The sequence below is a fragment of the Protomyctophum parallelum genome (assembly GCF_964188405.1).
Source record: "Protomyctophum parallelum genome assembly, chromosome: 20".
NCBI lineage: Eukaryota > Metazoa > Chordata > Actinopteri > Myctophiformes > Myctophidae > Protomyctophum > Protomyctophum parallelum.
The window spans coordinates 37,957,237-37,973,962 of record NC_139718.1 but is presented as its reverse complement, the minus strand read 5'-3'; the positions used below and the strand labels follow the sequence as shown (position 1 = coordinate 37,973,962).

The following is a 16,726-nucleotide window of genomic DNA, read 5'->3' as shown; positions in this document are numbered from 1 at the left end:
AACGCAGGTTTTCACATGCATGCTGTCTAACCCACCCCACGACTGTTACTGCTCAGTGCTCACACATTTAGGTGGCTTTGAGGTTCGTTTTCTGCTCCAGTGCTCACACTGCCTGCTTTCGTTGGGTTTGTGAACATCATGGCCAACTATGAGTTCGATGCTCCGTCTCATGTGATGGACTTCAACCACCTTCCCCTGGACGCGGATGACGTGGATCGCTGGTTCGGTGAGTTAAATGGTGCTTTGGATTGTTTGAACGGTGTCTGTACAGCTGCAGTTTTTGTGATTTTGATATTTAATACAAACAGACTTTTCTGTTTGGCTGTCAATGGCAAATGGTGGCTATAGTTGCCACCCTGCCATTAACTTAATGGCAAGATGGCAGCGGAATTTATATTGCTGTCATTCATATGTTTTTAAACTGCATGCTCTAGCTTAACCTGTTCTAGATGACTCTACATATGCTATGGTTTCATGTCACCTTTATTAGTTAATTTAACTATTTATTGCATCACTATCAACAGATACATCGGCTAGTAATCTGGCCACAACACCTAACAGAAGTGGCTTTCCCTTTGGAACATCCCTGAAGCTGGACCTGCCCCGGGCAGTTGTGGCCCCTCAAGTCAAGGAACCATGTGACTCTGGTTAGTTTAATATTCATCAACAATATAGTTGGCTCTCACAGATGGTGTAATCCTATATGGCCCTAAAGGTCGATACCAGCAGGGTGCATTAGTATTGGGCAATGGTAGTCCACAGATTCCACAATAAGGTCTCCAGTAATTGGTGGCAAATGGCAATACATTTGTAATGGCACTTTAGTTGTGAATTATTAGTAACCTGGGATCTTAAATGCATTTGACAATTATTCTAGCACCCAGTGGATCCAGTTCGCCACCCCTCAACATTCTCACATCCTCGGGTAACCGAGCACCCAATGGATCCAGTTCACCAGCCCCCAACATCCTCACATCCTGGGGCAACCGAGCACCCACTGGTCTGGCTGCAGGTAGCCATGCTCCCAGTCGCATGGCTGTTCAGCAGCAAAGCACCTCGTCCTCTGCTCAATTACCTTTCCAAGCCCGCAGGTATGTCTTGTGATAAAATGGTTAGTCTCTTTAGTTGATGCTGTTGGTTTAAAGTAAACCAGCTACTATTCTGAGTTGTCAACTTGATTCAGTTACACTCTGTACAAAACAGACTACATTTGAATGCTATTCTCAACCATGTAAGATTGTATGACATACTCTTGGTGATTTCATTTCTGGTTGCTCTGAAGGATTTTAAAGCGCAAGTCAGACGAGCCTGACATGGTTCCAGACAAACGAAGGTGAGACCTTGCCTTAAAGGACAACTTTAGTTTTTTTCAACCAAGGTTCATGTTTTAGGTTATTAGAGAAACTAAAAGGTGAGTGTTAATTTTCTTTCATTTGCTGCTTTCTTTCGTTTTGTGGATTTTAGCAGTTTTTGACAGGGGGGCGGGGGCATTCGAGCATGGGGATAAATATGTATTTTTTTACAAAATATTATGGCGATTTATTTTTATTATTTACTATAGTCCTAATAAACCCCAAGAAATTACATCTGGCCACAAAAGATCACAGGATCTACTGAATGTGTCAAACTGACATATTGAGCCTATACACACAGTATAAGCCTTCCCCCAGTAGGCTACCTTCACATTCAGTGAGTAGATCATGTGATCGTCTGTGGCCAGATGTAATTTCCTGGGGTTTATTAGGACTATAGTAAATAATAAAATAATAAATCACCATCAAATCTGGTAAAAAAATACATATTTAGCCCCATGCTCGAATGCCCCCGCCCCCCTGTCAAAAACTGCTAAAATCCCCAAAACGAAAGAAAGCAGCAAATGAAAGAAAATGAACACTCACCTTTTAGTTTCTCTAATAACAACCTAAAACATGAACCTTGGTTGAAAAAAACTAAAGTTGTCCTTTAAATTTGGTGCTGGCCTTAAGGATATCAAATTTCACACGGACTCCTTTCCACCAACCAGTGGAAAAGGGTTCACGGTGCATTCAAAGTTATCATTTCCTCTACATTCCAGTGTGGCGAATACCGTCTGTGTGTCTGTTAGGGGCACATAAGGTTAATAATGTAATGTATCGTATACCCTTGGGACAGGTGTCTTTGCTTGCATTTGGACCAGTTTCTTAATTACTAATTGGCACAACTAGTGGGTGTCATGGTTAACGGCTACAAATTAATGTATGATTGGAAAAGTTGTATGATAAATGTTTGCATATTCGAAAACGCCACCATTCTGGCAAACTTCTTAACTGTTCATGATGGCACAGAAGCATAACAAAAGATCACGTGTGTACGGTGCTGAAATACACAACCCTTGGCAACTGGTCACTTATTTTTCAATCTAGTAGCCAGCCAGCTAGGCGGTCCGATCCTACTCCTCTTAGAGGCAAGCGTCCAGTCAGACGAAGTACCATCAGGAGTAGCCAGCAGAAATCTGGTTTTGCCCGGAGGTCACTGGCAGCAGCACCTGTACGGTGAGTAAAGGCATTTTGACAACATGTAGTGGGAAATTCTGTGGGAACCCCCATTTGAAAGATGCATTTTCTTCCACTTAGACCAAAAGGCTCTGAGGACGAGGAGCTGGTGCACATCAGACGGCTACAGATGAAAGTGGCTGAACAGCGGAAGAAAAATGAGGCCAGCTACAAGGCAGTGTTGAAAATGAGGCCAGCTACAAGGCAGTGTCGAGTGGCCGTGAGTGGGAATTCAATTTATGTCAAAAGATTAAAGTTTGTGACCATGTGAGACTTGATCTTCTTTGCTCCTAATTTATTTCCTGATTTCAGGTCACCTGCCAAAAAGGATGGCCCTGTCCACTGCTGTGCCCAAAGAGTTTCACTTCAGTACAGACGGCAGGGTTAAAGCAGGCAATACATCTGACTCCCAAAATAAAGTTGCTTTTGTGTCAATGCTCCGCAAACACCCATCCTCTCCGGTGAGTGACTTCTTGCACAGCGTCTGTCACCATCCACCAATAACCAGTCTAACGTCTTGCTGCATATGCATACAATGTTCTGAGGTTGGAAAGGCTGTCATTTCAGGTAAAGGCCCCTAAACGCACCACGGTGCCCAAACCATTCAACTTCTCACAAGGGAACAGGAGGAAGGGGGAGGAGCCTGATCGCTTCCATCTGCGTAGCCGTCGGAGAGAAGAGAGGGGTAAGCATGCAGCAGGGATGACTTGACTTATCCTGCATCAGAACTGAGGTGGCTGTGCATAGTTTTATGTGCAGCTAGTCACCTGCACCATCTTTATATCCTATCCCAGTTAACCTAATTGCCACTGAAGAGTTTTAAACATGTTGCCACTGCCGGTCCTATTCCAACTAACGTGTGTGTGTTGCGCTGTTCATGAAGGACCATCTCCAAAGAAGGCAGAACAACTAAAGATCACTCGGCCTCACAGCCCACGCCTGATGACTCATCAGAGGATCCGCCTCACGACCGCCAAGAGTAGTGCTGAGCTGGAGGCGGAGGAGCTTGACGAACTCAGCAAGTAGGTTTGCATTACAGTGCCATTTTCTTACTTGTTGGGTTACATTGGGTCAATGGGTGCCTTTGCTGACCACCGTGTATATTTTCAATAATTTGGGACTATACTAGTTGCACTTCTAAAACGCCACCTGTCTCTCCAAGGTTTAAGTTCAAGGCTCTTATACTGAACAGAAAGATTATGGACAGTATTATGAACCCCAAGAAGCCGGCTGCGAAAGAGCCCACAAAACCTGAGGGCTTCGATTTGCAGATTGAGAAGAGAATCCATGAGAGGCAAGCCACCAAGAAGACTGAGGAGGAGGAGCACCATGTCTTCCATGCCCAGCCCATACCCTCAAAAATATTGGAAGGGGTGGTGGTAAGTTTTAGTGCAACCCTTTGAGTCTGTGTGGAAAGCTGCATACATTATGCTTAACATTCAATGGCCCAAAATGTATTTCTAGTTTTGAGTGCGGTCCGGGGTAATTCTATAATATACATTTTTGAGAGGGTGTACGGACAATTAAAGCTCTTAATGATTGCCATTGCTATGTCCAACAGGGAGTTCCCCCGAAAAAAGTTATCTTGATCACTATCCCAGAATCCCCAGATTTTGCCCTCAAGAAAAGGGTGCAACTGGAGCACAAGGTGGAGGTAAGATTCTAGGTTTTGTTTATCATTCTATAAAGTAAAACCTAGCGCACTCCTGATGGGATGCAATGATGTTTTATTTGCCCCCCCCTTTTTAGGTGACAGCACCATCCCCTATCAAGGCCAAACCAATGCCTCGCTTCAGTTTGCCAGTCTATACTCGTCCCTCAGACAAGAGCGAGGTAGAGGTGTGCCCGTTCTCATTTGAAGAGAGGGAAAAGGAGAGGAGGACTCTGAAGGAAAAGAAACTAGAAGATCTGAGAAACGTTGAGGTAGGGAGAAGAACACACCAGTGTAAAATTAGTTATTTTACACAGGCTGACAGCACTGAATGTTCCATGTCTCCTCTGCCAGTGCACTTTAAGTACATTGTTTGTCTTTACTCCACGTTCAAATGACAAATATTGTATTTGATACATTTCTACGAATAATTTCAAATGCAGTGAAAATGGCTGTTCTACAAGCTGTTGTGTTTATACATGCATCATTGAATGTGGGCTTGTAGAGAAAAGGTCGTTTTTTTTTTTTTTTTTTGTACTTTGCAGTTTGCATAACCCTGTTGGACCTATAATCTATGTTTCAATCCGGGAGTTGCCGGTCTCATTGGCAAGAACAATTATGTTGCTACAAGAATTTAAAGGTTTTCAGATTATTTTTTTTTAGAACTGGGCCTGGTCTAAATGGGATCAACAAGTACCGAGTACAAATTAGACAGCAACTTTAACTTGAGTACATTTTGTCTGTCAGGCTGGTGTTTCTTGGCTGGGGAAAGGAATGTTCTGTTGATGAAGCCGTAACCTCAACTTGATCCAGTTTCTTTGGCCTTGCTTTAAAACTCCCAGGTGCAGCAGTTCAAGGCCCAACTCCTGCCAGATTTCCATGAGGTGCACCTTCCCAAAAAGACAGTACTTGAGCCTACCAAGCCGGAGCCTTTCAAGCTGCAGATCGACGAACGAGGAGCGGCTAAGAACGATCGTTGGGAGAAGATGGTGCGTTATGACTTACAAAATAAAGTGTATCAAGAGTCAAGACTTTATGACTCATTGGTATGACTCATTGGTATGACTCATTGGTCATAGTAGTAACTGAACATGCTGCACAAGTCATTCAACACTTAAATGATGAGTATGACATGCCCAATTAGGGTGGTAACATTGTGCTTCTTCTGTAGTTGAAGGAGGAGCAGAAACGGCAGGTAGAAGCGACTGTTTTCAAAGCGCAGCCTAGCAAAGTTGTCCACAAAGAGCCCTTTCAGCCCAAGAAGGAAAGCCACTCTGTTCTTGGTGAGTAGAACCTAATCAGGCGACTATTCTTAAAGGGAGTGTAGGTGATATTATCTTCTAATATTGACTGCAACTGGTGCAATGCACTGGGGCCCAGCCCCCAAGGGGCCCATGAAGGGGGAAGAAGAGCAAAGTGTCAAGATGACGGTGAAAAAGCCTGGTTTCAGAGGCTACCCGGTTGCAGAAACGGTAATGCCAAGGATTCGTCAGTGATGTCACTAACTGGTTTATAAACTGCTTTAAGTCCGTACTACCGTAAAGTGACATCACTCCCCCATCCCCCCACAAGCCCACAATATTTTGTTTAGTGGGGCTAAACTAAATATTTGCACCGGGGGGGCTATCGCCAGGTCCCTTCCACTGGCTGTATTCTGATGATTATCACGTTAGGATACCAATTTTATCCAGTCACTTGGGTGAGGATTCCAATCGGGACATGCAGACAATATAAAGGTAAAGCTATAACTGTGGCGTTCTCTCTTTCTGATTGCATAATGACCTGACCTTGCTGTTGAGCAATCACTTGCCCCTTAATTTATTTTACAAATATTTAGAATTTCACAAGTTAACGCCAGTGTAGTGACTATTGCAGTGTCTGGATTAAACCATCACACCTGACCTACCAGGTATTTTTCTAAATGCAGACTGGGGAAATGAGTTTCTGTAAAGCCAAAAATATTGAATGGCATCTGGTATCTAACATAAGTTTAACAATATTCAGTAATGACCAGTACAATAACAAAAGGGAATTTCAGCAGTAGTCTTAATACTGAGCTGTCCTGGGCATTTAACACACATTATGTAACAGTTATTTAGACTAATTCTTCTCCTCACTCTTGTCTCTTCAACAATCTGTTGCTACAAACACTTGGGCTTGAACACTTCCACAGTTCCAGAGGCCTTTGAGCTTGCCACAGAGCGCCGCGCCCGAGAGTGGCAGGATTTTGAGAGGGAGCTGAGTGAGAAGGAGACCCTCAGGGCCTTCATGGAAGAGAGGCAGCGCCAAGAGCAAGACGAGCGAGAGAAGGAACAACTTTCAAAGATGCGCCAGGACCAGGTGATATGCTCTCAGACTTGTATCATTGCTGTCTGGTGGGAACATTGAATGGTATACCAAGTGGTATACGCCATTTACCACTTGGCCATCAGTGTGGTCTCCCCTCCTTATTACGCTACTGAGTCAAAATATGGAGATGCAATGTTTCTGCCCCACAGCAACAATATGTAACTATGGCCACTGGAAAAAGATTTTGACTCTTAAGTAAAAACATCCTCCTCCTCCTCTCTCCTCAGGTTCATAAAGCTCGTCCAGTCAGACATTACAAACCTGTGCCGAAGAAGTCGGCTCTGCCTCGTACTGTGCCTAAGACCCCAAACTTTTCTGACCGTTTCCGTTCAAACGGAAAAGTACTGCATGCTAAAAACAAAATTCAACCCAATTAGCTTATGGATGCATTATTTATTGTCTGGTAATGTGTAATACTTGTTTTACATGTTTTTAATGTTTTAACTTGAAACTTATTTTATTAAAACCGTTTACTAACCAATTACTGCTTGTTATTTTTGTAGCAAGTTACACTATTGGCATGTACTGTAAACACAACGATAATCTAGGTTTTGACCCTTTCATCATAATGGGTGTCACTATAATGGTCATAAAATGGTAACTAAACATAATCCACTGTCAGAAAACTGCTTACAAATCACCTAAATCATGCAGGGGATTCCAAGCTAATTGAAGTGCAGCCTTTGGTTTTCATGTAAAAGCCAGCATCAGTATAGTTGGTCATTTCCTCACCTGCCCTTCCTACTGATTGCTCTGGTTGGCAGGTTTCAAAACTTTCTACAGTGTAAGTTTTGTACCCTAATTAGTGAGGACCATTCCATGAAGACATGTTTGGCTGGAATTTGAGTAGGCCTACACTACTTTAAAGTGACATCTTTTTGGACATTGTAGCGTAGGCTAGAGCAGTGGTTCCCAAACTGGTGCGTGCACCCCTTGTGGTGTGCGGGCCACTTCTAGGGGCTGCGCAACATGAAAAGGCTAATGGTGGTGCTATGGTTTTATTTTAACATATTATGGCAAGTATATGCAGAATATAGCCTATGGTGCATATATGAGGTTAAAGAAATGTCTCTCTATAGCTTATGCAATTTATATTTCCATGTGGGGGGCCAAAAAGGTTTGGGAACCGCTGGCCCAGAGAAGATTGTAGTTCCTCTTGGTCAAGGGGTTAATTTAAACTAATTGTCTTCAATACTACAACTACCCAAATTGGACAAAATACCTACTAAAACGGTGCTATAGAGCATGTTTATATACCTGTAAATCAATTTGTGGCTGATCTGTCAAATTTAAGTAGCCCATCTCACACTGTTCTACCACAGTAAGTCCTCGGCCCTCGGTTTACTAATACTGTTTGCTGTTGTGTAGGTTCTGCTTTCTGCAAAGGGGTCAGAAGAGGCCCACATCTTTAAGTAATTATTGTGACTATCAAGATGAGAGTTGTGTTAACACCCCTCGAGGCACAAGACATCCATGGTCTTCAGAGACTGCGATGCCGATGATCATATGAGAAACGAGCTCCTCAACGGCTATACGGAAGGAGATATGGTGTACCAGCATACAATAAGGTCAGACTAAAGAGGTCCTTTGTCTACCAGTCGACCTTGAGGCTTAATCAGGAGATGTAGTAGCCACAGGATAATCTAAGCGGTGGATATTGCTCATGTCTTTATGTATGTAAATTGTCTTGTTATTTGTGTTTTGTATATGTGTTTCTGCATACTGTACTTGGCTGCTGTGTCGCAAGACAAATTTCAGTGTGAACTGACAATAAAGTACTATATCATATATCATATATCATATTGGGAGATTCAAGATGACATTGTCTGATAACTGAGTGGATTAGAGGGGGAAAAACAGTAATAAACACGCCAACGCTTTTGCGAAACTTGGAACAGCAGAAATTGTCTTGACTGAAAAATAATTAACATTTGCAATAGATAACTAATGGTTACAACTGGTTACAAGTTTATAATGAAAGGGCTCTTATACCACGATTCAGTCTTTTGGAATCCCACAATCGCCACCAGATTGAACCATGTCATTACTCCTGTACATGTGCAACAATTGCTTCCAGATGGATCTGACATGAGAGCCACACTCATTGTGCACACGCATTCGGGGCAACGCATTACATAAGTCTCTTATCAAACCTTTTCAAGTCAAGGACCCCCAAATTTATATGTTTTTGGCCACAGACCCCCATCTGAAAAGAGCAACATTTATTTTGTGATCCCCTTTAGTTTTTTCTCTATTTATTAATTTGACAGAATCCAGTTTATTAAGGTATTTACCTTTATTGAGTTAAAGTGTTTTTGTGCTTCATTTTGATTTCATGGTTTGTTTTTATTGAGGTATTTGCAATCTTAAAATCCCATCGTCAAATATTCGGGAAAACAGCGCCTCCCCTGTTCGTCTGTCTTGAGAGACTAAGGTATTTGAATCAGCTTTTTTTTTATCGCATTGGGTAGATTTCAGTTTTTCGCAGTTGTATTAGTTTGAGTTTTGATTACCTAGAACCTTTGGTTTATAAACCCCTGACAATGTCTTGTGCCACGCTGACAATGGCATGGAAAATGAGAACGCTAGCATGTGAGAATGAAATACTTTTAAACTAGTAGGTACATGCATCTTAAAAAATAAATAAAATGGCAGATCTACAAGCTCATAGTGTGCACAAAGTGACACACTATGAGCTTGTAGATCTGATATGAATCCAACATGGCTCATGTCAAATTGGGGTCGCATTCAGGACACACACACAAACACACACACAGTTGCACCGTTCAGTTCACATGGTGTGATTTTTATTATTATAATGAGCAATCGCACAAAACACATAACACATTTAATTCACACAAGGAACACCCTGAACAGAAAGTAATTTAATTGACTCAGATGAAGCCCACATCTGTGTCTTACTTAACCCACTTTGGGCGGGAACCCCTTTTGGTGTTGGCATTATGTTATGCATTAGCTATTGAAAAATAGCAGATCTACAAGTTCATGCGCTATGAGCTTGTAGGTCTGCCATTTTTGAAAAATCGAAGAACTGACTGACATAGAAACATAGCTTTTTCAGAAAACTGTCAGGATTCAGAAGACATTTTTAGAATCTGATCTCAGGTCAGCTGCTCTTCCAGCAGCGCTGCTGTGTTGACTGTGCATCATCAGGAAACATCTGTTCACATGGAACACAATGCTAGGGATGTCATATTTATACCTCTCATACCACACCTTGTTCTCTGGCAATATCATGTACGTCTACCTGCTGCACGCACACACACACACACACACACACACACACACACACACACACACACACACACACACACACACACACACACACACACACACACACACACACACATCGTCCTTTATGTAATGTCGTACTTCACCCGTGGAGAATTGAGTTGAAACTTAATTAGCACTTGTACTATAACATTCAGACAATACATCTGGTTTGTCTACTCTAATGTAATATCTTTTTAGTTTTTTTCCTATGGTGAAAAGACATTCTTCTCACCCTGTGTTTGTATGGTTCAAGATAAAGGACTTCCTTGGCTTCATCGCACGGCGGACATGGACCCTACAACAGTACATGAGATGAGAGGGATGCAGTAATGTTATTCAGTGAGCTGGGCAATTAACTGAAAATATATCAAAACCAAAATGTAGAACCACTTCTAACTGACTTACGGTAGCTCATTAAGACCCGAGGCAGATTCTAGGCCTTTAAGTTTTTTCAAAAATGTTCAAAAATAGCAGATGTGCAAGCTTGCATGTTTGTATTTTAATAGCCAACGCAAACATATATATTTTTTCATCTTGCTCATAGACGTTAATTGATTAAGTGTAGGTTTTTTTGTGATTTCACATCGTGACACATTGTGAGCTTGTAGATCTGCTATTTTTACTATAAAAAAATAATAACCGTTCATCAATTGTAATCGAAGCAAAAGTTTGAAATAATTGCCCAGGCCTATCAGTGCACCATCCATCATGGATGGATGAATAACGTTCATGCCCCCGCTTATCCGTAGTCGGGTCGCAGGGGCAACAGCTCCACCAGAGTCCTCCAGCCTTCCCTCTAGTCTACAGAGCAACATTAGTGACTTCCTCCTGGCGGATCCCGAGACATTCCAAGGCCAGTGAGTGTGAGTCGATGTGTTTCCTCCAACCTTTCAACGCCTTGGTCTGCCCGATCTCCTCCCAGTGGGACGTGCCTCGAGGACCTCCATTATAGGGAGACGACCCGACTCCGAGAGGCATCCTAACCAGATGCCCGAACCACCTAAGCTGGCTCCTTTCCAGGCCAAGAAGCAGCGACTCTACTCCGAGTCTCTTGTTATTCAGAGTGACATTAATCATGTGATGTTATTCATCACCGACATCGCCATGTATACACCTGTGAATGAATGCGATGGACTGCGGTGCACCCAAAATGCATGGCAATACCATTGTAAAAAAGTGTTAGGATTGGCAGTGTCTTCTGGCAGAAGAGTCTTTGAAGCAGTTAAACAGGTCTCTGGGTTTGATTGAGGATCCTGTGTATAGCCTACGAAAGGAGGTAAAGTTCATTGTGATTCCATTTGTGGACAATCTTTAAACACAAATGATGTATTCTATTACACGTTATTGACCATTACAGACTGTAACTGTCACTTCCTTTCCCATCATGCACTGTCTCTGTTGCCTCTTCCTCTTTTGGATAAGTGATTGTCACCCTTTACAATCCCTCCATCAATTTCATTCTTGTCAAAGAAAGTATTTAAAATCTGCCCCACCTTGAACAGCTGTAACGTTGAAGTGACACCTCAATGCATTACTAATTAAAATACAATATGTCACATATTGTATTTTAATCATTCTGCATAATGATTACGTATAGAGCAGTATAATATATACTCACTCTATCTTTGTGGATACGCAAATTATATGACCCCCAAATTATTATCATAAAACTAATAAGAATATAAAACATGTCAAAGGGTACAAACACATATGCGTGTGGCGGTTTATTAGCAGCACATCCTCCTTACCTGAGCAGCAGTCATCTTATTGTTCTTATCGTTGTTTCCTGACAGGTGGCTTCAGAATCAGCAGGTTGCGTCTGGGAAACAAGGCAGATATGAAAGGTCATAAAGCCATAACTCAATGTTCCTATTGAGGAGACGTTACGTATATATATATATATATATAGAGAAGCACCTGCAGGCTGGCTGGGACAACGCTTTATCACCAGCTGGGCAACGTTTTATAGCACCTCTTTTTTGAGTGGTGCAACCACTCCCTTACGGACTTATGTCTGCCTGGCTGGCTGGCCAGCTGGGTAGGTATGAGCATGAAAACAGCATGGTTGTTTTTCACCACCTGTGCGCAGGTGGATACATATTAACTGTATATATGATGATTTCGGGTGTGCCAGTACAGTACAGTGACAGTACAGTAGAGGGTACAGTAGAGGGACCGGCACACAGTAACTGTCATTTCTCAATCGTTTCGGACACGGGGCGGCACGTCGGAACCGGCCCGGTCACACCTTAGTAAGCATGAGTGGCTATTTCAAACACAAAGTGTTTTTGACTGGGGAAACTGCCTGTCATAATCTCACCCCCCTCCCTATCTAATTATAGGACAGTATTATGATGCCCCAAATCACACCTTAGAAAGCATGTGTCTATTTCAAACACAAAGTGGGGGCATATTTTGACAGCAGAAACTGCCTGTCATAATTTCACCCCCCACCCTTATAAGTATTTGGACAGTATGATGTGGATAGTGATTTTGTATTCATCCTTAGGGCCCCAAATCACACCTTAGCATGAGTATGCCATATAACCCTGTCTGTTTGCTACACTGTCTCCAAATGCAGTCTGACTGACTGACTGAAACAAAACAGGCCTCATGATATTTGATGTAACCTCTGTCGTTTTGTACTGGGAGTCTGTCATATCTGTCTTATTATGTGGCGCCATCTGGTGTTGAATATTATATATTGGATATTGACTCACTGGCAGACTTTTATTTTCTGTGTACTATAACTTTACTCGCCTGTCATCCAAAGTGGAAAGCAGAAGAAAAACGAGTGTAGGGCTGCTACACGGTACACCCACCGCCTATCTACCAAAAGGAAAAAAAATAATAAAGAAAAACACTTTTATAATCTCTAAATCACTTTTATTGTTGACAATTTGTGCTTTAGGTGAACACAGAGCCGTATAATAGAAGAGTTCTGTTAGTGAGGGGGCACAGAACAGCCCGGCCACTGTCTATTCTATAACTCTGTCTATTTCTAAGGCTCTGGGTGAACATAGACTGTTCCTGACCTCCTCGCACCTGCAGTCAGAGGAAGTGACTGACTAAATGAGACACGCATTGACTTGACATGCGCAAAGTGGCTCGGGGGGTTTAACCCTAACCTCCTGTCAGAGGTAAATGTTTATTAAACAACAAAGTAGCGCGAAGTATGAAGATGAAGAAGATTGTGGACGCTCACAGCCACAGCACAGCAACGGGCATACGGTACTTTAGTACTTTGGCTTCTGTTTTTGTGCTTTAATTAATTAAGTAGCAATTTGACCCAGCTCGTCTTTTTACTGAGGACTAATAAAGATTCGAGTGAAATAATTTCGCCGTTTATACCGGTTTATACGAGCGGCCTTGCGCCTTTTCCTCCACCGCCAAGAAATGAAAGAAACCTAGCAGTATGAAAGTCCGAAGTAAGACTTGGTGGGAGGGCTGGAGAGGTTTGTAATGTGTTGTTCTGGTTGCAAACTACGAAATATGGAAGTAAGGTTTCCGAATGACACGACAGTCGAACTTAATTGTTACTTCTTTATGCACGTTATTGGAGAGGTAGCCTATATGGCCCCAGAAGTGTCAGACTCAGCAACACCAATTCCTCCGAGTCGCATGTGATTTACAAATAGGGAGCTATGGGGAATACACAGACTAAAAGCTAACTACTACATCGCCAACCGTATTGCAGCGGTTCTGAACTCCATATATGCCTATATATTCTATGCCCATCTAGGCTATATGCTAGAGCTAGATGATATTGCATGATACATTGCATGTATTCCATAACACAACCATATATGGTTGTGTAAGTATATGGAATACATGCAAATGCAATGTATGCAATATCATCTAGTATAGAAGTGCACAGGCTTGCCTCTCAGACCCCCTTTCCACGTTCTTTTTGGTTCTTAGTCCATGACCCAGAGCTCCAAAATTGGTTGGAAAAACTAGACCTATATTCAATTGTTTATAGGATCAATATACAAGTAAATTAATACATGATAACCCTTCCACAGTAGTAGATTTTTCATATTTTCTATTATTTTGCATATTTTCCTACATAATGCCTCATTTGCATATTTTAAAATGTGTAATACAATAAATCATTGTCTTCGTGTAAGTAATCAATTGGGGAAGTGCCATGGTGATAACAATCTAATATAGGTATGGTTTTGCCCACTCAATTCACTTCACATTCACATTCAACATTCCAATTTTGGAGCTCTGGCTCATGGACTAAGAACCAAAAATAACTGAATCGGTTCCCATTGGGAACCAACCGGTGGAAAAGGCCAACCGGTGGAAAAGGAGCCTCAGAGTGGAAGTGGGTCTGGGCTCTGTGAAAATATATGTCCACAACAATATTATGTCATACATTTGTTCCTAACTCTGGTCCATAGCCCTAATGCCCTTTGCTGCCGTTGCATCATTAGAGCTATGGACCAGGTCCAGAGCTAACAGACACCCAGAGACGGAACAACAAGAGAAGAAATGTTTAATGTGTTCAATGTGAGTGACTCAATCTTGTGATGAAACATATCTGAGACTTCATGTTTACTCTACAGGGCAGGCTTACTGCGGAAAGTGGATCGTATCTTTTCTGTGCTACATGGCATGAGAAGAGCGTAGCAATCTGACATGGCCACATTGGTCGGAGAAGACCTGAAGAGGCGGCTGTTCGTAGCTACAGGCCGGGTGTCAGTACTGCTGTATGGGGCCGAGAGACATGAACCCTCACAGTGGAGTCAGTACTGCTGTATGGGGCTGAGACATGGACCCTCACAGTGGAGTCAGTACTGCTGTATGGGGCTGAGACATGGACCCTCACAGTGGAGTCAGTACTGCTGTATGGGGCTGAGACATGGACCCTCACAGTGGAGTCAGTACTGCTGTATGGGGCTGAGACATGGACCCTCACAGTGGAGTCAGTACTGCTGTATGGGGCTGAGACATGGACCCTCACAGTGGAGTCAGTACTGCTGTATGGGGCCGAGACATGGACCCTCACAGTGGAGTCAGTACTGCTGTATGGGGCCGAGAGACATGAACCCTCACAGTGGAGTCAGTAGGCTACTGCTGTATGGTGCTGAGACATGGACCGTCACAGTGGAGTCAGTACTGCTGTAATATGAGCAGATTGGACACTCGCTGCACAGCAGGAAAGGGCCCTGGATGGCGTCTATGCAAGTATGCTACAAATGGCACTACCTGTGGTGTCACATGGGAGGAATACTTCAGAAACGGGGGACCTACCACGCGGGTCACAGACGAGGTCAGAGAGAGAGAGAGAGAGAGGGGGCTGAGGCTGGCTGCACTAAGTCAGCCACCCATAACTGGTGGCAAGCAAAGTGACACTGTGGGAGCCATGGACAGTTCCCAGGGGCACCGCAAGGCTCAATGACACTTTACTAAAATTTATGTAACCCCCTCCTATATGGCTGTGAGTGACAGGCCTTCCTAAGTTCCTATAGTATAGGCCTTATGGCCCTTTTAGACTTTAAATCCTGCAAAGCTCACACAACCGGTGCTTTCTTCACCCACCAGTCCCTGAAATATAATTGGCCCAGGGGTGGCCTCTATATGAGTCTTAATCTGTCCCTCGTGGGAGAGCCAACCCAGGGCAGTGCCAGGAAAGGAAAGATGTGACAAATGCACCATTTTATGTGCACCACCACCTACGTAAACTAGACACACTGCGCCGCAACACAGCAGAGCTCAAGACCCTGATGATACACAGGAGGATGGTGATGTGGAGAGCAGCGATTCAGGAGTCCCGAGATGGTGTTTGTTGACTACTCTTGCATCGCATAGACTATCTTCTGGCCTGCCCTGGTCGAGGAGGACCGTGCCTCACAGAAATACAGAAGACGGCAAAGGTAGGCAAGCTTGTTGTTTTATATGCTGCTGCTGCTGTCATTGTGTGTCTCTACAGTATTTGTTGTGCTGCTGCTGTTTTGGGACTGAAGGCGTCCCAGTGATCATTTCTGTGGTGCTGGAAGTTGGCTGCTGGAAGTTGGCTATGGTTCGGACCTCCCTATGGTCTTCTCTCTCTCTCTCTCTCTCTCACTCTCACACTCTCTCACACTCTCTCTCTCACTCACTCACTCACTCACACTCTCTCTCTCTCTCACTCACTCACTCACTCACTCACTTCTGTATGAGATCTTGTCTGGAGCACATATTTTATAACATAAGATATATGATGACCAAAGTTGGTATCTGGTTACATCTAGGGAAGGTGGTGTGTTGTGTATAAAATATACATAAATCATTGCCGATGCTTCATCCCGTGGGGTGGGAGGCTATATGATCGCCCTGCAGCTGCAGTACTGTGTCTTGTTTGGTTTGGTGAGCGTTTTGAGGGAATATGTCTTTCCAGATCCAACCCTAAATCTAGTTTGTCTATATAGGCATACAGCTGTCTGTCAATTTGTGTTCTGCTGCTGTTACAAGAAGAGCAACAGAATATGAAATGATTGTAAGACCGCTGGTGTCAGGGAATCATGTTCGGTTCTGTCCTCGGCAAGAAGGCTGATGTGAAGCAATCATTTTGTGTTGTTGCTGCTTTTAATAATAATAATAATATTACATCAGACTTGTAGTGCTTTACAAGGTTAACTCAAATAGGATGGCTGTTGTTTGGGTTAATTCGGTTGACTCTGGCACCACCTTCAGGTGTATGGTGTGTAAACCTCTTGGTCAGTATTTCTCTACCAATCCAAGGCTGAATGATTTCCTCATTCATGATGGCGTTTTTATTGTGGCCGTTTGCTCTGTGGAATTCTATGGTTCTTTCACATATGCTGTAATTTTTGTTATAATTGTAAAGTGTTGTAAAGCCAAACAGACTCGTATGACAAGCAAACGTCAGGCGAGTTGTACGTGTATATTT

At 43.1% G+C, this 16,726-nt stretch overlaps 1 protein-coding gene across 1 annotated transcript; it reads left to right on the top strand.

Moving 5' to 3' along the window:
* Positions 1-138: 138 nt before the first annotated feature.
* Positions 139-10,625, top strand: LOC310877760 (targeting protein for Xklp2-like; the record flags this gene model as incomplete). The annotated part of the gene is made up of 14 exons (XM_083791709.1): positions 139-226; positions 878-1,091; positions 1,283-1,333; positions 2,613-2,755; positions 2,844-2,924; positions 3,415-3,553; positions 3,694-3,910; positions 4,093-4,185; positions 4,281-4,454; positions 5,025-5,171; positions 5,354-5,465; positions 6,356-6,522; positions 6,759-6,872; positions 10,575-10,625. The coding sequence occupies 14 exons, from the start codon at positions 139-141 to the stop codon at positions 10,623-10,625; spliced, it is 1,791 nt and encodes a 596-aa protein (XP_083647835.1).
* Between the last annotated feature and the right edge of the window lie 6,101 nt (positions 10,626-16,726).